Source organism: Myzus persicae, unplaced genomic scaffold (genome assembly GCF_001856785.1).
Source record: "Myzus persicae strain clone G006 unplaced genomic scaffold, MPER_G0061.0, whole genome shotgun sequence".
Classification (NCBI taxonomy): Eukaryota; Metazoa; Arthropoda; class Insecta; order Hemiptera; family Aphididae; genus Myzus; species Myzus persicae.
The window spans coordinates 444,475-468,008 of record NW_019101991.1 but is presented as its reverse complement, the minus strand read 5'-3'; the positions used below and the strand labels follow the sequence as shown (position 1 = coordinate 468,008).

The 23,534-nt window shown below is 27.7% G+C and overlaps 2 protein-coding genes across 2 annotated transcripts; both read right to left on the bottom strand.

Annotated features, from left to right (window-relative positions):
- Positions 1–5,446: 5,446 nt before the first annotated feature.
- On the bottom strand, positions 5,447–10,297 carry LOC111030922. The gene is made up of 4 exons (XM_022310656.1): positions 10,259–10,297; positions 8,928–8,996; positions 6,854–6,946; positions 5,447–5,566 (listed from the first exon to the last, which is right to left on the bottom strand). The coding sequence occupies exons 1-4, from the start codon at positions 10,295–10,297 to the stop codon at positions 5,447–5,449; spliced, it is 321 nt and encodes a 106-aa protein (XP_022166348.1).
- A 3,862-nt stretch (positions 10,298–14,159) lies between these two features.
- Positions 14,160–18,077, bottom strand: LOC111030921. The gene is made up of 4 exons (XM_022310655.1): positions 18,039–18,077; positions 16,418–16,486; positions 14,593–14,685; positions 14,160–14,279 (listed from the first exon to the last, which is right to left on the bottom strand). The coding sequence occupies exons 1-4, from the start codon at positions 18,075–18,077 to the stop codon at positions 14,160–14,162; spliced, it is 321 nt and encodes a 106-aa protein (XP_022166347.1).
- Between the last annotated feature and the right edge of the window lie 5,457 nt (positions 18,078–23,534).

The following is a 23,534-nucleotide window of genomic DNA, read 5'->3' as shown; positions in this document are numbered from 1 at the left end:
TATCTTTTCTGACAGAAAAGTAAATCTGGTTGTTGCATTTGGGAGGTTAAAATTGATATGGAGAATGGTTTTAATAGAATAGATTTTATTTTTTTCGTGTAATTCAAACATTAATAACACTTGAAATTTTCACCAAATATTTATTATAGCATTTTTCATACATTGCAAAATTTAGGACAAAATTGTTGACGGTTTTTTCAAATTTTGTAAATTTATTTTCAAACTTTTTGTGAATTAAAACTTTTTCACACTGTAAAAAATTTTGAAAATTTAATGCAAGGTTCCTCTTAAAGTTTTTTAATAGCAGTTCAAAACATTTAAGATGCATTAGCACGATTGTTTCAAGTTAAAACGTTGACAAAATTCATCAAAACCTTGAAAATTTACAAATTATTTTTCAGCTAGAAATTCATAAAAGTGTTTATTTTGTGGACTATACAATAGATTGGCACTCGCCTGTTAACCTTTTAAAAGTTTTATTTTTCGTAATATTTCAAGAAATAAGTTCAAAAAAATAAATAATATACCATAAAAAGGTTTAAAAATTAACTCAGACATCAAAAACGTAATTTATAAGCTTATTATCAATTAAGATGACTAATTCAGGTGTAATAGAAATAGTATGAATATTATTTAGTATATTTGTATGTTTCACAACACCAAACTCCTTTTAAATGTTACATGTAAAATGCATTACTCTTCTTGGGCAACCAGCAATACTCTAATGTCTTTTCAAACAGCCGAAGAACGCCTGAAACTCTAAATAATAAATTACACCATGAGACACAAACACTCAATTGATTCTAATAATAATTTTAGTTTTCACTAATTTTATGATTTTTTTTCAATTATGTCACCATATTGTTTTCTTATTTTAACACAACTTGACACACACATAATATTCCATTATGTTAAATATTTTTATACAGTACCTATAATATTTTACCGAATAGAACAATTTTATGATTGAATACTTGTTATCTAAATGTAAGAGATATTGTAACAATATTTAAGAAACACATTTTTTAAAATTATTTATTTAAACGATCACAACAACCAACCTTAAAAAAAAAATTAATTGTTAATTTTATTTTATCGTTATAGTTTTTTTTGACTTTTTGACTTTTTGGAATACATAGTACATTTTTATTTCTACTTTTCAAATATGCATCTTTTCTAATAATTTCTATGGATAAAAATCGAATATACAACTCGTAGTAAATTGAATTACTTAAGCGTTATAACTCCTAAGCATTTATGGTTTTGATGAGCAGAATAGTGGACTTATATTTTCTGGGATACTTATCACTGCACTTCACTCGTCTAACCTTACTTATGTTATGAGATGTTATGAGTAACTATCAATTTCCTACTCGTTCGTTGACACAGATGAGTGTAGTTTGAGTTGCCTATTCTAGCTCTGTTCGGGCGCTAGATTTTGACTGCAATTGGTGGGCTTGGCTTTTGGATATCCGACGTTGGGTTATGTGGCATTACTGATCAAAGTCAGACACTCGTAGATAGACAATTTTGGTTTCACATTAACCAAAGATTTTTCTTTTTGCTCAACATGTACATCATTACATCATGTAATTGTATTGTTTAAAATATGCATAACAATTGTAATCATTTTTTAATGTTAGATTCGAACGCATTGGCTCAATTTGCTCACATTTTTCATAAATATTATTTATATTATAACATGGGGAATTAGCTTAGAATGTTCTGATGTATGCATGTATGTAAGTATGTAAGTATTTAAGTATGTATGTATGTATGTATGTATGTATGTATGTATGTATGTATGTATGTATGTATGTATGTATGTATGTATGTATGTATGTATGTATGTATGTATGTATGTATGTATGTATGTATGTATGTATGTATGTATGTATGTATTGTTAACATAATATCCTGTTTTCTGTTACACACATCTAACCTAATTGTTCTAATTGTAAAAGGTAAACCTTTTGAACTTGATTGAATATTTAAATATAGTTATTATTTACCTACTTAATCTTGAAAGTTGAGGTAAATGTTCTTCTTATTTGACGAGCCCAAAGAATGAAAGTCCACTGGGCAATTAAACTCGATACAAAATATTTACTGTGTATTATTATGTGATGTATTAAAACACATATATTATTTGTAATAATATTAGGTATCGCAAATGTAGTTATGGTTTAGACGAAATTTACTTAACTAGTAATCTTACATGTGAACCAGTAAAGGCAAACTGGAATATTGAACATTTTTATTGTTAGTCTTTACATCATTGATCTATGACCTAACATTCAAGTACGTGCGTTATATTTTGTTTTGATTCATTGAAAAGGTACGTAGATACAAAATGTGTGTTTTTAAATTGAAAATGTTGTAATATTAATGTTAAAATACATGATAGTATTATAGGTTCATTATTTGATTAATATTATAAACAGGGTTAGGATGTTTATGACTTTTTCTTTTAGTAGTGCATATTGCAGACCAAGTTATAAACTTATTTCGTATATGTCATAGAAATAGAGTAATTACATTTTATTTTGAATATATATTTGCATATATTCGGGATTTTTCTGAATAAATGCATATTTTTATAAAAAAAAAACAATAAATGTAGGTAAAATCTACCAGGTACCTATTTTAAATCAGAAAAATTAAAACTAAAAATTAATTTATATTATATTATATTATATATATCAATATTAAGATTAGGTTAGCATGGTTGGTTTCACAGCTAAAGTAAACGAAAAAATATGAAATGTGTAGTTTTTTAAAAATCTATCTTTAGTTGTTTATTAATGATTTTTACGACCGACAGTCGAAATTAAATAGTAATGCCTGTATCTTATTTAATTCTATAAAATTACAGCTACCCAATAGTGACTGCAGTGTTACCGAATTATTTTAGTTTTAAATCACCTTTAACACTTATTAAAAATTCGCAAGTATAAAAATTCCAATGCTGCTTGACTACACAAGGTTGTTTTAGAGTTTGGGGTGGATGTATTTTCAATAGATGTATTAGTCCTATTCTGTAATTTACATGTTTATGTGGAGAATAAATTATTTCTAAAATAAATTTACATTACACTACATATTGAAAATGCAAGTTCATGTTTTTTTTGCATAATTGTATTTTTTTTAAAACTATTTTTATATTAATTTTGTGTATACTTTCATTTATAATAATATTTTAAAATTTAAATAATGTCATAACTGTTTTTTTAGTTTAGATTTTGATATTTATTCTGCATATTTACATAATTGTTAATATTTTTTAGTGTTTTTAAAGTCATAAACATGCTAATCCTAACAATAAATATTATATGAGAGGATTATTATACTATTGGTATGATAATAATGTTCAAAAGTGAAACATTTAATGTTATTGTTATTAATTATTATTATGTTAAGTTATGTGGCGATAATAATATTTAAATGTTATAACTGTTTTCAACATACAAGTCAATGCTACCGTATACTATACTACGAATTGGTTCAAGGTAAAATTTGCTTAAAATTAATCTTAATATTTTGAAAATCTCATTGTTTATAGCAAATAAAAATTTAAGTTATGTTGGAGTATTTCAAGTTTCGAGATTTTATTAAGTGAAAAATATTCTATCGACAATAATTCAAAAAAATTTTTAAAAAATTCGAAAATATTCTCAAAGCCATAAATATTTCACAAATAGTAAAAATATTTCGAAAATCTTTCCATTTATTTAAAAAGCTAATATAAATATTTCTTAAACATTTTAAGTGTCTAATATCAGTTATTTGTTTTCGAGTTACACCAAAAAAATAAAATCAATTTTTTCAAAAACTAGTTTTGCGTATAAAATACGATTTTTATCATTTTGTTTTTTAAGACTCGTACTAAGAATTATGAACTTTGAAATCTCAAAAGTACCAACAAAAATTAGATTCAAGATGCTGATGTCCAGAATCGGAGAATTTTTACTATCCATTGAAACATTATTGAACATAATATTTTGCAAGACAGATGTACATTCTGAATTTCTAACATTGCTTATTTTTACGCCGCGTTATTCACATATGCAACTAAACGCACTTTCATGGGTTCAATGAGTTAGGTTTTTAATGCGAAAATATTTAAATTCTAATATTTTATTGTTATTCCTTCTTCTGTGTTAAGTTGTAATATAAAATACTATATAAGGTAGGTATACCCATTGATTTTATTAAATCGTTCAATAAATTCAGTTTTATATTATATTTTGAACTACCTACACGTTTTTGTTGGTAAAATAGAATGCACTATTCTGTCTGAACATAGTTTAGTAGCAATCACTACCTTAGTTTTGATAAATAACAAATATCATATTTTCCCCTCAGTTTGATGTGATTTGTAGATTTTCAATTATTTAATATACATCTAAAATTGATTTTGGTAGTTTTGGTAAAATATAAGTTCGATCTCTGTACACATTATCACGAACCCTAGAAACGTCGTGTGAAGTTAGTTTTTCTACGTCTTTTTGAGTTGCTCCTAATGAATTTATTTTCATAATCAATCACACACATTATCAATAGATTTTCTTTTTAAAATAATAATAATTTTTTGTAAGGCGAAACAAACATAATTGGAGTTCTTAAGAGCAATAGGCTGAAATGGGCTAGACACGTGTGGAGGTCTGACGGCTTCCAATGGGTTGGCCACAAGTTGAAACTGAACATAAATGGCCGAGGGGATGGTTCAGATAGCATCACTTGCGAAAATGCATAGTGGTTGGGAGTGAGCAATGGAGAAAAACTGGCTTAAGACGGGGGTGCAATCCGTCGTTGCGTTGATGGAGCTAAATTGTCAGTAAGTACCAATTAAGAAGGAGAAGAATTATTATATTATATTATTTATTTTTTTATATGCACCAATTAATGTCGTATGTGTCTAATTTACACGCGTCGAAACTATGTAGGGACCAAATTGTCTGATGTCGAAATCAACTCGTCCATTTCACTATCGATTATATTCATAGAATTCATGTAGGTATATTCACATATTTTTTGGTTTCAAAATTATATTATATTTTTAAACAAACACGTCATGATAATGGTAAAAACATATTGTAATGTAGAACATCTATTTAAGTATAATATAAATATTATATTCAAATGTGAAATATTATGTATAAATATTATAAACCAGTCCTTTGTATTGTGTAGAAAGCCAATACTATAATACTAAATAATGTGTTATTGTAAATATGTTAAAATTTCCAAATAATTATTTTTAAGTTTATCCCTCTCCATAATATAAAGTTTTACGTTTGATTAGTATCCAAAAAAAAGTGCACAGTAAGCTAGGGGTATACATACTTATGATTTTTTGCTTTTCGATATTAAACATGAACGAAAACTATTTACGAGATATCAGTAGTATTTTTGTTGCCATTTATTTCACTGCAGTTCACGATGGCTAGCTTGATATATTCAACTTTTGATAGAAATTCACTGTAGAATTAATCGTTTGCAATATAAATGGGTGTTCTTTCATTTGTATCATTGTTGTCAATCCAGAAATAAGTAATACAATGATCTGTAAAAAAGTTCATAGATTTTAAATTGTATAGGTTGATATGACATATTTTTTATCAGACTCAAACTGTAAATCTAGATAGGTTATAAGTGCCATAGACCTCTAATGGGGCTTCTGTTACCTTAACAAAACAATTCTTTCAATTTCAAGAAAGACTACTTTATTAATATATAAAAAAAAAAGTAATGACTCAACTATAGCTGGTTTCTGTGGAAGTACGCAAAAATGAAAAAGAAAAAGAATTCTTAACAATTAAAATTAAATGCCGTTGACCAGAAAGTGTATCCAAACGTACGACTCGTAAATGTTATTGTCCCCGCAGACGGAAAATAGACTGATGACTGCAGAGAGAGGATCAACATTGCTAGAAAAATATATTAATCAACTTGGGTTCTGTTTATACCAAGGAAATGGTCCACAGTTATAGATATGAATGGTTACAATATACGCGTATATTTAATCAATGGTGTGATGGTCTGTTGTGGGTTGCCGAGAAAAACGGCGTGAAGCGTTCTTATCAAATACTAGATTACTACCGTTTTCAGCAGAACTTCATTCGGTGTACTTTGACATTACTTGTTCAAATCATATTAATATTATTATTTAAAACTAGATCCGCAGATTCACAATATAACACAAGTTCCGTGTTTGAAGTCTTGAGGTTTAGGATATAAACATTGCACAGTAAAAAAAAAAAAAACATCGTCATGCATTCATATCTATAACCTTGACTTATACCAATTAATTACAAGATTGAGGGAAAGAGAATAGTTCAACAACAAAGAAACCTAATTTTTAGAAAAAGAAAGCATACCTTAGGTAGTTGGAACATAGACCGGATTATTCTTTTACACTGGTATTCACTATCTCTTTCTACCAATATTCACACCTGTCAACCTGCTATAGTAGGATATGGGGAAGCGCAGTCCATATTTTATTAATAAGTCTATGTTAAATATATCAACTTGTATAATAATATAGTCTATTTCTAGGTAGGTAATCTGTATAAGAATGGGAAATAGATATTTTATAAGTTATATTTTGAAAGTACCTACAACCTATTATACACTGAAACCTCTAAATACAGGACACTCTCGGAAATTTCGCCCGTTCTTTAGAGATGTTCACCATTCAAATGATTCAGATCATAGAAAGTTTGTAGGTGGTTCCGTAGAACTTCGGAGGTCTCTGGTATTGGTAGGTGTCCACTATGGGAGGTTTCACTGTAATCAATTTTTTTATTGAATAGGACTAATCAATAGTTATTATATAATTATACATACTTACTGATATAACTAGATTCAAGTTAATATTATAAATTCCATAAGCTGTCATTTCTTCTGATTCAAAAACCGATACTTGATTCATAAACATTTTAATCTAATTCAAAAATAATTATACAATTGATTAATATAATATGCAATAGAAGACTGCAGTAGTCACATATTATGTTATCATAATACAGAGTTTATTATTATAATACAGTCAGTTCCGTGTTAATGTTACCCCAGTAGGAGATTGTTTGAAGTCTCCACTTCACTAAACTTATATACTATACTTATACTAAACTTATATATTATATAATATACCTAAATATTAGGACCATTAATTGTATTCAGTAAAAGTTGATAATCATAATTGCATTCGCACTTTTACTTAAAACGTATTGTACAAAATATTGTATTGGCAAATTATAACAGTAAATGCTGATGGATCCATAACAGAAAACTAATATGATTTTTAACTAGATGCGTTCCGAATAACTAAACATTAAAACTAATAGTTAGATATTCAACTGTTTTATACATTTGTTTGTTAACATACATTTATTTTGTATCAAAAATATAACTATGCAAAAAATTACTGAACAATTTTAAATTACCTATTTACCTATATATATAAAAAAATAACATAGGGAAATTAATAAATTATTGTATATTTGCACTAGGTGTACCTACTTTTGTGTCACTTACTGACTTACTACTAACTACCATACACAGTGTATTTGAGAAATCAATTTACTTTATGAGGGGGCAAAAATGTATTTACATGTATCGTCTATTCTAAATTTATAAAGTATTATAGTACGTCCAGCTGTCTTTCATTGTGGATTGGGTAAGATTATCAAAAAAAAATATACAACCAACGAATACAAGTTCCAATTAAATTATGATTTTAATCAAAATTAAAATTAGGAGTTCGATTAGCAAATCCCACTATTAACGAAGAGTTATTTAAAAAAAAATATTTATTTATATAACTGACCACCAAATCATGTTCAAGGTAACTAAAGACTTAGCTATCGATTTACTAAATAATAAATGTTTAGTGATGCAATAATCACCTATTATAGTTGTATGACCATCTTTGTGGTAATGCATTTGTTTAGTGTGCAGCTAAACATAAGCATGACATTTGTATGTTAGAATATTGCTGTATTTATTGGTCACAACTCATAAGCTTTACCAATAGTGAAATATCTGAACCTTTATCAATATCTGACTTTGTCGGTAACATATATTATGATAAATTAATTAGTCTTAATCATTACACATCTCACTTTTGTTATAATTTTTTGTCAATTTCACAAAAATATTAATAGAGTGGAGATGTGTTTGAAATGTATAGTTTATTTATGAAATTCAAAATAATCAATTTGCACATTTAATTCATTAGGAAAGTTAGGTAAGATACTAAGATGGGGTAACAGCGACATGGTCTTGCAAAATCGCAGTTTAACTGCAGTACTACACATATATTTTACTGTTTTCCTAAGAACATAGTCTTTTTATCGTTGATTAATATGTTTTTGCATCTTTATATTAATTGAAAACAAACTCATAGGGGTGTGTTTTTTTCCGTGATCATAACCTTTCATATCCCATCCTAACCATAAAATATACGCCTCTGACGGCAGTAGCTATGTAAGTATTCTAAGTTCTGATGCACAATAATGATAATTTTCGTTTTTTTCTCTATTAAAACTAAATTACTACAGATTAGATATTGTGGTATTTACAGTTTGTAATGTTGTAATTGTATATTACGACTTTTAGTTACCTACTTAAATAGTACTTCATTATTATAGAAAGCACATACTGTGCGCTCATATCTAACAGAGACAATGTTGGAACAGCTGAGCCCGTTTGACTGAAACACAGACAATTTCATTCTAAGCCTAAAGTTTAATTTAACACACACATTTTTTTTTTAATTTGAAAAGTCCACCCCTAAGTTGCTAGGCAACATATTTATTAACATGAAACTGAGTATATAGAAAATTATAGGCTTTCACACTTAAAAGTAACCTAATAATATTATATAATTAAAAAAATGTATTAATTTATATTAATTTAATAACCTGAGTTTTTAAGGGAATCGATAAATTTGAAATCCTGGTTAGCCGTAAATAAGATATTATCTGTCGTTTCTGAAAACATAAAGGTATAAACAATGAAGAATGCATACATAAAAAAATTAAAACACTACAATATTCAGGTGGTCACTGGTCATACACTATTAGGTTTGGATCTAGATTGCGGTGCCGCTGAGGTCCAAAACTAAAGTGCAGTGTGTAGTTAACTATCCAAGACTGTCCGAGGACCGATACAATAAATTTTGGACTGGCTTGGCCTAGACCTTGAAATAGTGACTCAGTATGTAAGTTCAAAAAGGGGAGGTCCAGTGGTTGAATACGTAATATATTATAATATACCTATTCAAATTCCAAATAATACACAAATTAGATTTTTGACAAACGTCGCCATGGCAACACTGAATTATCACGTATTATCTCAAGTCTGTATTTTAGACTGTTCAGATTTGTAGTAAAAACTATGATATAGAAAACTTTACTATATCATTATTAAGAAGGTTCACAAGCTTGACTTGGCGTGCTAAGACATACAATCCAATCCTAATAGTGCATGGGCATCAGTAGACAGAAACCAAGGGCACAACCAAGGTCGGGATTGACCAACATTTAAATAATTTTATTAGGCATTGACTTTAAATTATGATACACACAAATTATCACAAAAAGATCTCAAGCGTGCTTTTGGTATATACTTAAAAACAAATACCATAACTTTTTAAAAATGATTTCATTTAGCCCCGCAAAAATATCTTGGATGCGCCCCTGCCAGTAACTTATTAAATAACTCACTCATAACTACTTTACCAACCTACTGGTAACTTATAACATGTAAGTGCGATGCAATAGTGACGTCTGATGTAAGTACACTAATTTCTAATTTTAAATTCCTAAACAGTAAAATTTTGAATTTTGAATTAACAAATGAGTCTTTATAAAGTCGTAAATCTTATCATTTTAATGATCAAAAAGGTGACGTTAGACAAATAAAAACCCACATCATTCTAAAGTTCATCGTAAAAATAAATTTAGCCTAGGAAAGTAAGAAATAAGTTTTAATTTTAATTATGTATTATAGACAATAGCTAGATGTAAAATTTAAAGTGATGGGTAAGTGGGTAACGGTGGTAGAAATTTAGGATATTGAATTATTGAATATATCGTTGAACCGAAGTAAAAATAATCAAATAACATTTGTAGGTACGTATAAATGGTGTTATGAGAACTAAATGTATTTCATAATAATCAAATAATTGTAACTAATTAGTAGATATGATGATTGATGATTCTATAAAATATAATATTTGTGTTTTTTTTACCTTATCATTTACTCGCGAGGCACCAATAATAATGGACATAGTAAAAATTACATTTTGTAAATTATAGACAACTGGCAAGGAGTTTTTCAGGATCTTTTTAATGTCGATTATTGCATTATCTTTAAAAGATGGCGTATATTTATAGAAAAATGTAAAAAAAAAATAAACCATCATATTAATGTAACTGAATACAAAGTAAGCCAAAAGCATTTGTCCGTAACCCAAACTGAATATTCTTAATATGTCCGATAGTTCAGCGTGTAACAATCGTATGTTATCCACCATCATCGCTATATCATAATGTGAGCATTTACCAGGAACAGGCAATAATCCAGCAGGAAGATATTTCCAAAAACCATTTAATGTTTCGAATCTATACTCCAAGTTGTGCAAGTAAAAGTACGAAGAAACAATTACTGTAAAGTCTACGATGAAAGATATACGAACAAAATATATAAAAATGATATTATAATCTATTACTTTTATAGGATATAAATAGATCAACAATAATGTTAATGTAATGTAATACAAAGATGTACAAATAAAGATTATCTTAAAATATTGTTTATTAAACTGACGCTGGTGAATTTGTAAGTACGTTGGGAGAGAAGTCAATTTTTGATCAAACTCGATTATGTCATTAATCAACCTAAGAAAAACGAAAAATATATCAATACAAATTTATTTGACCACTGTCTTTACATGCTGAAGAATATAACTTTAGGGTAAATTAATTATTATATATATATATATATAATACCCGACAGACACATCAATAAATTCAAAATAATAATAGTAAAATCTCTGGACTTAAATGTTGTCATTTTACCTATATTATTTTATACTAGATATCAATTCAAAAATTAAACTAATTTTGACATAATAAATATTTAAAAAAATGAATCATACTTTATGATCCAGTTTTCTGATATTCTTGATGCAATAGTGACAGCCCAAAACTTATACAGAATCAATGAATCGATAAAAGTAACTTTTGAAAGAGTGTAGTAAGTAAATATCAAAAACAGGACTATTTTTGAAAATTCGAATAATGAGTGATATGTTGACTTTGTATTTTTGACTAATAAGCCACTAGATTCAAAATAATAAGATGTGTTGATGATGCCTACAATCTTGCATAGCATTAAAATTGGCCTCAAGGTTAATATAAAATAAGTATTCATCATCTTTATAGTTGATTTGTTCCAGTAGTACTAAAAAGTATTGAAATTTTTGTTTTATATATGAACAATATTAGTAACGTAATGACAAACGAAACAATTATTTATTTAATTATAATCAAATTATTAAGTCAGAGGGTTAAAAATAACATACAAAAGATATTATTATTTTATGGCTAGCACTTTTGCTCAAGATGTCATATGATCATAATAATAGAGTGTCCATATAGCAAGGGGTTACATTTAATGAATTTTAAGTTTGACAGGTAAATTAAATATGCAACCCGATGTTTTTGCTCTGCTATTAAAGTCTATAAGTTAATAATGTTTTTTTATTAAGTAACCACGACAACGAAAGCCTTACGAAATAGATGGCCTTGCAGTCAGAAAAATATCTTGTACCCAAAGTAAAAACATAATTAATATGTTATAAATACATATGAACAAGAGGTAAGGTAAGTATAGGTAATCACTCTGGTGCACTTACAGTAGGTGTGTCAAGTGAGTAATTTTTTAAGTCACAGAAATTTATGATAAATCATTGCATTCGAAAAACGATTTTGATCGAAGACGGTCTCTCATACTGTTTAGTGTGGTTAGTCCTATATTTCAGTCCAGCTAGTAACCTCGGATTGATTTGGGTTTATCGAGAGGAAATAGGAATATAGAAATACACTTATTTTGACGATATTACATTTTTTAGTTCTTCAGTGCGTATGCACAATACAACTTTCATTTTATTAGCAACATGCATTTCCAAACCAAATTAGGATAGACAGAATTTTTTTAAGTCAATTTCACCTCTTAACCATGGCTCTAAAATGAATAATGACAGCTAGGTATAATGTTGTAACTGTAATCATTGAATTTGTCAACAGTTGTCCTTCGATTTTACTAATTTCTGTGCGAATCTGCGTATTTTTTTCACTCAATAACTATCATTTTGTCTATTTCGGTTTTTGAGCCATAATCAAAAGTTCAAAATGAACTAAAAAAATTCGGTCAACCCGAATTTAAGTATTAGAAACACCTGTTGATATTTAAAAAACAAGTTATGATAGCTAACTCTGAGAGCGTGCTGAATTCCCGGTTTCTGAAGTCATCGTTTCTAAGTCTCTGAGTCGTTTTTTGAACCAAGTAGAAACATGACACCTATACAGTAAGAGTTTAGGTATAAACTTATCAATAACATCTAATAAAATCGAATAGAAAGAATTAATACTGCCATTTCAGAGCACATACCATCAAATATCAATGACCAATTAATACTAAAGAACTAAACTACTTAATGCTTAATTAATTCGCATTTTTGTAGTTCTATGGACATTTAGTATAATTACGACCTGATAAAGAGTTAAAACTAAGTTGTTTGTTCATATGTAATATATTTTAATGCTCTGTGGAAACTATCGGTAGGAACTATAGGGTGTCGCATGCAGTAGACATTGAGACATTTAAAATGTTAAAAAATGCATGATCCATTTATGACCCATATTTATTCAATATTGAATTATGTTGATAGAAACCGAGAATTGAAAAGTTATTACTTAGAATATCTTCTTGAGGCTTAATATTTTCAAGAAGTAAGTAGCATTGTTATCATATAATTATTCTAAGTCATTATACAACAACATATAAGACAATTGTCTAATAACAAAATCAATACTCTAGTCTCTAATTACAAAAATATCATATTCTTATTAACATAAGTTATAAATAATATAACTTGATATTATAGGCTGAGACTGTTTTCGCTAATAATTCGTTTGCAATGATTTATCATTGAATTCAAATGTAATATATCCATTACAGTGACCCAGTACTTTTGTATAATACTAATTGTATAGGTTCTAGATTAAAATACCAAAATATTATAATAAATACTTACCTACGCAAATATATAATTCTAATTAAAAATTATTTAACAATTTACACCTATTTATTAGATCTTTTAATAAATACGTTGACGATTAGTTTCTCTACTTACTTTCCGATTTATGATTTTATTTTGAATGTATATGTTTCAGTTAGTTAGCTTTTTGCCTGAAAAAATTATTTTTAATACATTTATTTAAAATTAAAATCAAACATATAACAAAAAATACAATTATATTTATACCTAATAATATTGTATTATTTTTATATGCATCGTGTAAGTAGGTACATGTACGCAAATGTCGTAGTGGCCATTTGACGGACTTTATGCATTTATATATCATAGAATTCACGTATATTTACACATATTTTGTTTCAAAATTATATTTTATTATTAAATCGAACACATAATAATGATAAAACACATTTTAATGTAAAACATCTATTTAAGAATTTAAGTAGCGTATTCAAAAGCGAAATATTATATAAATATTAAACCACAGCCTTTTGAAATGTGCAGATCACTAATCCCTACGATAATAGTAAAGATAATGTGTTAATAAAAATACGTCGAAATAAGTATTTTTATAACTTTGCCCATCTTCTATATTAAGCTTAATCAATATAATATGCAAAAAATGTGCACCATACGCACCCCTGCAGTATTCAGTAATAAGTATGAATAATAGGTATATTCCTATACAATTGTTTGTTTTTTTTTTTAATCAGAGGCTGATATGATAGGAACGACTACAATTTACTAGACATCATTAGTATTTTTGCTGCCATTTACTGTACACTGCAGTAGGTACTACGCACGACATCTATATAATAGTTATTGTACACTAAATCGACATATTCAATTTTTGATAGAAATGCACTGTAGAATTAACTGTCTGCAAAATAATTGGGTGTTCTTTCATTTGTATCAATGTTATTATTCCAGAAATAAGTAATATTATGATCTGTAAAAAGAAACACACACACATTTTTAATTGTTTATATAATATAATGTAAGGGGTTTTTTTTTATTAGGCTTAAACTGTAAATCTGGATAGGTACATCAACTCATTAACTATATAATATAGTCTTATTATTTGTAAGTTATGAGTGATACAAAATTGGTATCTATAGGAATATAGAATATATATATATACAATTATACATATAACTATATATTAATATATCTTATTGTTTAATGTAACAAGGTGTATTATTTTATTGAATAATATCAATTAGTTTATTATAATTACAGGTACCTAAGTAGTAAGTACTTACTGATATAACTAGATTCAAATTAATACTAAAAAATCCGTATGCTGTTATTTCTGTGGATTCAAAATCTGATACTTGATTCATAAACATTTTAATCTAATTCAAAAATAATTATAAAACTGATTAGTATAATTTGCAACAAAAATAGTAGTTACATATTTTGTTATCATAATATAAAGTAAATTATTGTTGACAGTTCCAAATTAATGATACCCCGGGCGGAGATTATTTTAAGTCGAAATAATATTAATAAAGTTTTGTAATTTTGTAATATTGAATATCATTTTTAGAATAAATTATTATTGATTGAAAAATATTTACATTTACGTTTTTGGACTTTGGAAATGTATAGGCGACCGTGGTGATATTAATGTGCGGGGGTGGTAATAATATAACATTTCATATACACAATATTTATACCTATACCACCACAGTATCGTTGAATCGGACGTGTACCATCAGCCCACTACAAATCTCCCCCCTATACTAACTGGAGCAAAAGTCACCAGTTCCCTTCAACTAAATGTACCAGTTCTCCTCTCATATTATGTACACGATTACAATACCAACTCATCGTCAAATATAGGAAGTAAATATATAAACAAATTAAAATAAAAAAGCGGCTAAGTGGATGTCGCTCTGCTGTGCAGTAGGTTACAAGTGGGTCACTGTAATGGATGGTGTTAAATTCGAATGCAAGGATTTAAAATCATTGTATACGAAAAACGATTCTGAGCGAAGACGTCAGCCTATAATACCAAGAATATTACCTATTAATTTAGTATATTTGATGATGTTACTGTGATTAAATTAATTAATTTTACTATTAAGCATTAAGTACTACAGTAGATTTAATTCATTTTTGCCAAAAATAAATAAATTTGAAAAGTCATATCTTTAAATTACAACAAAATGACTTAAACCATTATTCTTGGTTATTTAATATGTAATTATCCGTCCATATTTGAACATAAAACAACTAAAAAAAAAAAACTATGCTTTTATGCGAGGTCAACTGCTCAACATGTATCGCTTCAGTGTGCAAATATTTACATTTATTTTGGAAAGGTCTTAGCACTTAGATCAATGTATTTATATTTTCATTCATAATCTATATAGGTACTTGTATACAGTGATCTGTGGCACATTAGGCGATGGTTCTAAGTCAGCGGCTCTAAACTTTTAGTTAGGACGCTTCGGAGCGCTCAAAAATTAGAAATGCTCATAAAATATTTTTAACTCATAAAAAATTATAAGCGAATGTTTATGAATGGTTTAATTGATAAGAGGACCCACACATGCATTTTTTATGCCCTTCTTTGTACATTTTAAAATGATCATAACTTACTAAAAAATAATAATTTAAATAAAATCCTCTGAGACGTCCTAGATAATATTCTTAGAGGTAAATTCAGCGTAGTTTTAGAAATAATAGAGTAAAATGTATTATTGTGAAAGTAAATTTTGTCATGTTGTACGTTTGTAAGAAAGAGACAGCAAAATGATAAAAGCAATAAAACTTTTTATAGTTGAAATTATGAACCACTGATATCAAGGCCGTNGGGGGGGGGTTTAATCTTAATTAAGATTAGATACTGTAGGTATTATGTGAGCTATACATTAGGTTTCTCTAGTTTAAACCGTTTTATTTATTTATGTGTTGTAATCACAGTGACACCTATCAAATATAATAGGCATTTAAAACTATTCAATATTATTTCAAACAAAAATTTCGGGGGGGGGGGGGGGGTCTGAACCCTAAACGTATATTATGAATTGTTAGTTTTAACAATTGAAAATAAATATCATATTAAATTAATATAATAACCTGGATTTTTATGGGAATTGATAAATTTGAGATCCTGGTTAACCGTAGATAAGATATTATTTGTCTTTTCTGAAAATATAAAGTTAAAACAAAATGTACAATGAATATATTATAATACAATAAATACACTAAAATATTAAGGTTGTCACTGGTCACACAATTTCAGGTTTTGATCGTGAACAGAGGTCCAAAATTGAGGTGTAAGGAGTAAAGCCTGCAACAAGCAGGTCCAGCCGTTCAATGCGTAGTACTCTATACGTGTATCCAAATTCCAAATAATGTATTAATTCGTTTTTTTTTTGATAATCGTCGCCGTGGAAATACTGAATTGTCACGTCATATTCTCTCAAATTCGTATTGTGAACTGTTCAGATTTGCGTATAGAACCATGATATAATAAACATTACTATACTATTGGGAAAACAACTTGTCCCGGTATGCCAAAACCTACAATCCAAACCCAATGGAGTATGGACATTATTACAGTTGGTAGTTACTAGCGATTTTGTGATAATATATAAGTAGGTACAACGCAATAATAGCATGCAATCTGATGTGAGTATACCAGTATTGAATATTTATTACCTTAGCATTATAATTTTGAATTTTAAATTATTACATATCACTTATTATTTAAATATTTCAAGGACTGATGTCCAGTTACATATAGGTATATTGAGGAAAAATACATATTAGGAGGATATGACAGATTAAACGTGTCCATGTGAAGCAGATTTTTTTAAATTTTTGAGAAATAATCTACTAAAATTATAGAAGATAATATTTATGAAGGTTTGAAATATTGGTTTTCTATGTAGTTACTACTATTTAATCATTCAAAAAAAGTATGTATCTTTACTAAAACATTTTTAATTTACATAAACAAAAACTTGAGTAATCTTGAACTAATTTTTCAAAAATTATGTGTTCAAATTAAAATTTGATGAATTTTTATTAACAAAACAATTTTTGTGTTCCGATGAATTATCATTAATATTTGAAATAGAGATGTTTACATACATTTTTGGTAAACATTTTGAGTCTCTGAATTCATTCATTTTAATATTGCAACAAAAAAACAATGCCGAATTTGTATAAAATTGAAATTGCTTAGGTAGGCTTTCCTCTTTTCTTTGTTTTTTATTTTTCTAGATTATTTTGAGAAGTATGGAAATTTTAAACATTAAATTTTATACCAGATTCCACACACTACCCACAAGCGAAAAAGTTGTAAGCCTTAGCATTTTTAAAGATCCTATATGTGACGTCAGACAAATAAAAACCCATATTATTCTGAAATTCATTGTACAAAATTTAAAAAAAAACTTAAATTTAGACTAAGAAAGTAATAAATAAGTTTAGTTGTAAAATATTATAGACGATAAGAAGCTCGATGTACAATTTGTGGTGAGGGGAAAGTGGGTAACGATAGTGGAAATTTAGGATATCGAAATATTAAATATACCGTTGCATCGAAATAAAAATAATTAAATAATATTCGTACATAATATAATGGTGTTATGATAATTAAATGTATTTCATAATTATCAAATAATTGTAACTAATCGGTAGATATGATGATTAATGATTCTATATAATATAATATTTGTGTTTTTTTTACCTTATCATTTACTCGTGAGGCACCAATAATAATGGACATGGTAAAAATTACATTTTGTAAATTATAGATAACTGATAAAGATTCTTTCAATATCTTATCAATATCCGTCACTGTCTTATCTTCTGAAGATGATGAATATTTTACGCAAATTATATTGAAAAAATAAATTAACATATTAATGTATAACTGAATACAAAGTAAGCCAAAAGCATTTGTCCGTGACCCAAACTGAATATTCTTAATATGTCAGATAGTTCAGCGTGTAACAGTCGTATGTTATCCACCATCATCGCTATATCATAATGTGAGCATTTACCAGGAACAGGCAATAGTCCAGCAGGAAGATATTTCCAACAATCATTTAATGTTTCGAATCTATATTCCAAGTTTTGTTAGTAAAAGTATGAAGAAACAATTACTGTAAAGTCTAAGATGAAAGATACACGAACAAAATAAATGAAAAATATACTAATTTCCATTATTTTTATAGGCCATATATACATGAGCAATAACGTTATTGATATGTAATACAAAAATGTACAAACATAGATTATCTTCAAATGTTGTTTATTAAATGGGCGCTGGTGAGTTTGTAAGTACGTTGGGAGAGATATCAATTTTTGATCAAATTCGATGATGCCATTAATCAACCTAAGAAAAATGAAGAAAAAATATCAATATTTACAAAATATGTACATTTATCTGACCACTATTTTAACAGGCAATTCTAAATTCTAATTGGAAATAAGGTTTGCACACGTCTCTTTGTGTGATGTTCAATAATTGATTTGAAGTCATTATAATAGGTGCCTAATCGCTATTCAGTAGAACTTCAACATTTAGATTTTAAAATTGGCAAAAGTACTCATAGATGCCTTGCCTTGTCTTATGTTTTAATGTTCGAGTTATCTATGGATTTTAATTTTGATTTATTTTCAACTTTTTTTATACGTATAATTTGAGTAAAATATGTCTGAAATATATTAAGAGAGCTTATATGGAACCAAAATGGTCCTATTACATTTTCAACTTTAAAAGTTCAATGACAATTTCGAGAAAGCATATTTGATATTAAACTATTAATATTATTATATTGGAACTCAAGTCATGTTTATACTGATTACTGGGTTACTACTTACTAGTTATATTTTTAGGGTTAGGTTGTAACTCGTATACAATTATTATACGGATATTTTTAATGTCAGAGATTTATTTGTTAGCATTATTTATAATGTTTTAAATGGTAATAGGTATACATAATGCGGGATTCCGGGGTCAAAGTAATTTAACCAAAATCTAATAAAAAACTGTCCTGCCATCACTGCACTGAATAGTCTATTTCAAAATGCAGCACAAAACGCACGTTAGTTAAGTCTACACGCTTCTTGAGTTCTTGACCAGTGTTTCACAACCTTTTTACTGTGGTGACCCTCTTTTTGAATTTTAATTTTTTAGCCACAACTACCTACATATATATTTTTACTACTGTTTGATTAGAATAACAGATTACAAATTTTAATTAAAAAATAATTTACCACCTCTTCTTACATCCAGACACACATCGGAAAAATTAAACTCTTCTAATGCTCTTCTGCTAGAGCTAATACTATGGACCCGAGGAATACAACCTTGAGGCACAGTCATTATGCGTATTATATAAAATGATGATACGCAACAGATAAACTTAAACGAGTAAATTCGAAATAATAATAATTGAAATCACTGGATTTTAAATTGGTCCGTACCTATAATATGATGAGCTTATAATTATATACATACATGTTAAGATTTTATATTGCCTATTTAAAAATAAAATCAATTATGATATAATAACAATTTTAAATATTTATCATACTTTATGATCCAGGTTTCTGATAATCTTGATGCAATAATTACGGTCCACAATTTATATAGAACCAATGAATCGAGAAAAAAAAATTTTGTAAAACAATAGTAAGTCAATATTAACAACAAGACTGTTTTTGAAAATTCAAAAAATGAGTGATATGTCGAGTTTGTATTTTTTATCAATAAACCATTAGATTCAAAATAATACGATGTGTTGATGATGCCTACAATCTTGCATAATATTAAAATTGGCTTTAAGGTTATTTTAAAAACATCCATCATCTTTATAGGTAGTTGATTTGTTACAGTACTAAAAAGTATAAATATTGAAATTGTAGGTTTGCATGAAAAAAAAAAACGTTACGACAAACTAAAAAAAAAAAAGCTCTGTGAAAATAATAATTTATTTAATCAAATTATTGCGTAAGTTTATTAACCGTAACATGTAGAAGATATAATTATTTTATTGTTTACTTTTGCTCTAGCTATATATTGTAATAATACAGAGTGAGTAAAGCAGGTTAAATTTAATGAATATTAAGTTAGCTGCTTGACAAATGAATGAAAAAAAATAAATATAATCAAAGAATGAAGTAAGTAGGTAACCACTCTGCTTCACGTTTAGCAATTGTCGAGTGTACCTCGTCATTCAATAAGTCACTATTGCATTACATTTTAACACAATGATAAATCATTCCATATTATTCTCGTATAAGTGTGTTTCCTTTTATTTATTTAAAAAAATTGCTCCCTCGGGGTGGGGGGTAGGGGGGGGGCAACAGTACATGCAGTTAATATGATATTTAACATACGATAAATACATAATATGAAACATATACTATAAAACATTTAATTTACAGTAGGTATTTTAATTTTGTTTTGTTGTATTGTTTTTATTATTTATTTTACTATAAGTATATGTAGATAGTTTAGTTAGACTTTTTACGGTATAAATTATAAATAAGTAGGCAACTCTTGCTTAAATATTTGGTCTAAATATTTTTAAAACATTGCATTTAGTAAAATATACTATTATGAGCTTTCACATTTTGAACGATTAATATATTTAAATTTTTTTATATTTAAGTAGGTGATTTTAAAATGTTTTTTAGACTTTTTACAAAAACAATAACTAGCTTAATATTATATTATAATATACTTACTGTACTTACTTATGGAACAAAAACACACAGCCAAACACCGTATAAAACCCGCCTAGTATAAGAAAACGGCTGCAAAAGTTGTTATATCATTTAATATCTATGGGCCGTTCTTACAATGTCCGGTTAAAGTTAACCGACACTTAACTGGACATTTTAAGAACAGCCCTGAATCTTTGAACTGTAGATATCATTGATAATAGTTTGCTCAATAATTGAACTTAGCTTGACGACTATAAGACACTTGATTAGTAAATAGTCATAGACTGCCTATTGCCCTATTTCAATGACAGTTGGCTATATTATTTTTATTATTATTATTATTATGTACTTATTATGCTATAGTATTTTTATATTTTTTACTAAGAGCCGCCAATCTAAATTCAATTATTTAGCAAACTATTTTATCATAAACTAGACGTCTCGTCACGGCGATGCAACTCGAAACATACTTTCTAAATGTGCCCCGACATTGCTTAAGGAACCTCTGTACAAGATTTCAAGTCTCTAGACCCAGCGGTTTGGTCTGGGTGTTGATGAGTGAATGGGGGCAGTCTCCTATATGTATATAGATTATATCAATAATTGTTCAAAGATGTTGCTATAAGATGATGTAGTTCTGTTTATATACTTAGCGTTTTTTTACACGGAGTTTGGCGGAGTATATCACTAGGCGACATCACTTATTTTTTATTGATTCATTATTATTTCGGGAACATATTGGTCCCACAATAGTGTTTTTTTTTTCTTTCAAATTATTTTATAAAATAAGTCTATATGTTTATAAGTGGTTGTCATTGGTTACAGATTATAATAGTAATAGCATAGAAATTGGTATTGTATTTTTTTTTTGTATATTGTTTGCCATTGGTATCGAATAATGTATTGTAATGAGGGCTACAAGAAATATTATCTAATAAAATGTTGAAAATAATCTACATTACGTTTCGATAACTTCTATTTAAATTGGCAATAACTCCGTTGATACTGTTAAAAATGATTTGAAAAATACAATATGCACATATACGCGAAATTTCCAATTAGATGATACCATTTTCAAACTTCGTTATTTAACATCAAATTTGTTATGCTTTCTCGATAGAATGTTTTTCATAAATCGTATTTTTTCGGGGTATATAATCCCAGGCTAATTGTTGTGTGTTGTATTGCCTATGTGTGGTCTTTAAGGCGCTCTTTTATTTTTTTACTTAGCTGCTGGGTCGTTGGATTATAATTACTCTTGTATAAATATATAATATATTAATTCAAATAATGTTACTAACTGTTATCATCTAAAAGTCTATACCATCGATACTGCAACGATCCCGAGTACCTGTACAGCCGTACAGGTAATGATTTAAAGAAGTAGAAAAAAAGGTCTTGTAAATGATTTGATAATCAGCAATATTTTGACTTATTGAATAAGATGTTTCATTTAATTGTTCAAACTGTTAACATTTTAAACTATATATATGTTTCAAAAGTACTAAAATATTTCAATAAATGGAAATATTTACTTTAAGTGTAATTTAAGTCCTAAATTCGATTGATCAATATGTTTCTAAGTCCGAATTAATATTTCAGGAAGATTACTTTGGTGAAGTTGCTTTTACTTCCGTACTGGCTCTAATATTTCACTTCTGAATGGAGACTATTCGGGTCTCATATTTATAAACCTACATTTTACTTCTATTATCCCAACGATAAGAGCGTGTTGTTCCTATTATTGCGAAAACGTGTGTACGAGGTCCAGGAAATGCCATCGACCCGCTTCCTTATAGTATCCTGTGCTATCGGTATACTGCGTATAGTTTCTAATATCACAATAATGTGTACACAGTATTACAAGCAAACATAATACATACATACAATATATCCAAATGGTTTTAAGTGATTTTATCAATTAGCAGTCTTAAAATAATCATATTTATAATGCCTATAGCCTATAGGTGTGTTTTACATGTCGATTGTATTTGTTCTATTGTTCGAAGAATTTTGAGAAAATATACAATAATGTTTTGCCCCAATTTAGTCTATTTTACTGTTTAGTATGTCATGTTTATTATAACAGTTCACTTCCCGAAGTTATTGACTGTTTATAAACATAATTTGGTGTTTATATATAAGTACAATATACGGTGGAACCTCGATAAGTCGAAAGAAGTTCCGTTCCCTTGTGAAAAACTTGATTATTCGAAAAAAAATATGGAACTCGAACATTGTACCTACATAAGCCAGACGTCAGTACACAACAGTACGTTGACTGGTCAAGAACTTGGTGGAGAAGTTTGTGTTGTAATAAGTAGCTAAAAATAAATTGAAATATTTTAAATATATCATTGAGTACAGTAAAAGGAACTTATATTATGGAAATTTCAAGACTTCAAAGCTCTTCGGATAATATTTATGGAATTACATGTATCATTGAGCATTTTGTAATGTATTTTAAACCATTTTTATTCATAGTCAAAAATTTAAAAATCTAAAA

Coding starts and splice junctions, on each gene's coding strand:
- LOC111030922 (XM_022310656.1), bottom strand. CDS start 10,297: ATGTCCATTATTATTGGTGCCTCGCGAGTAAATGATAAG. Junction 6,947..8,927: donor CGATTCCCTTAAAAACTCAG/GTTATTAAATTA, acceptor TTTTTGAATTAG/ATTAAAATGTTTATGAATCA. Junction 5,567..6,853: donor ACTTGAATCTAGTTATATCA/GTAAGTATGTAT, acceptor ACTTTTTTACAG/ATCATTGTATTACTTATTTC.
- LOC111030921 (XM_022310655.1), bottom strand. CDS start 18,077: ATGTCCATTATTATTGGTGCCTCACGAGTAAATGATAAG. Junction 16,487..18,038: donor CCTCACGAGTAAATGATAAG/GTAAAAAAAACA, acceptor TTATATTTTCAG/AAAAGACAAATAATATCTTA. Junction 14,280..14,592: donor ATTTGAATCTAGTTATATCA/GTAAGTACTTAC, acceptor TTCTTTTTACAG/ATCATAATATTACTTATTTC.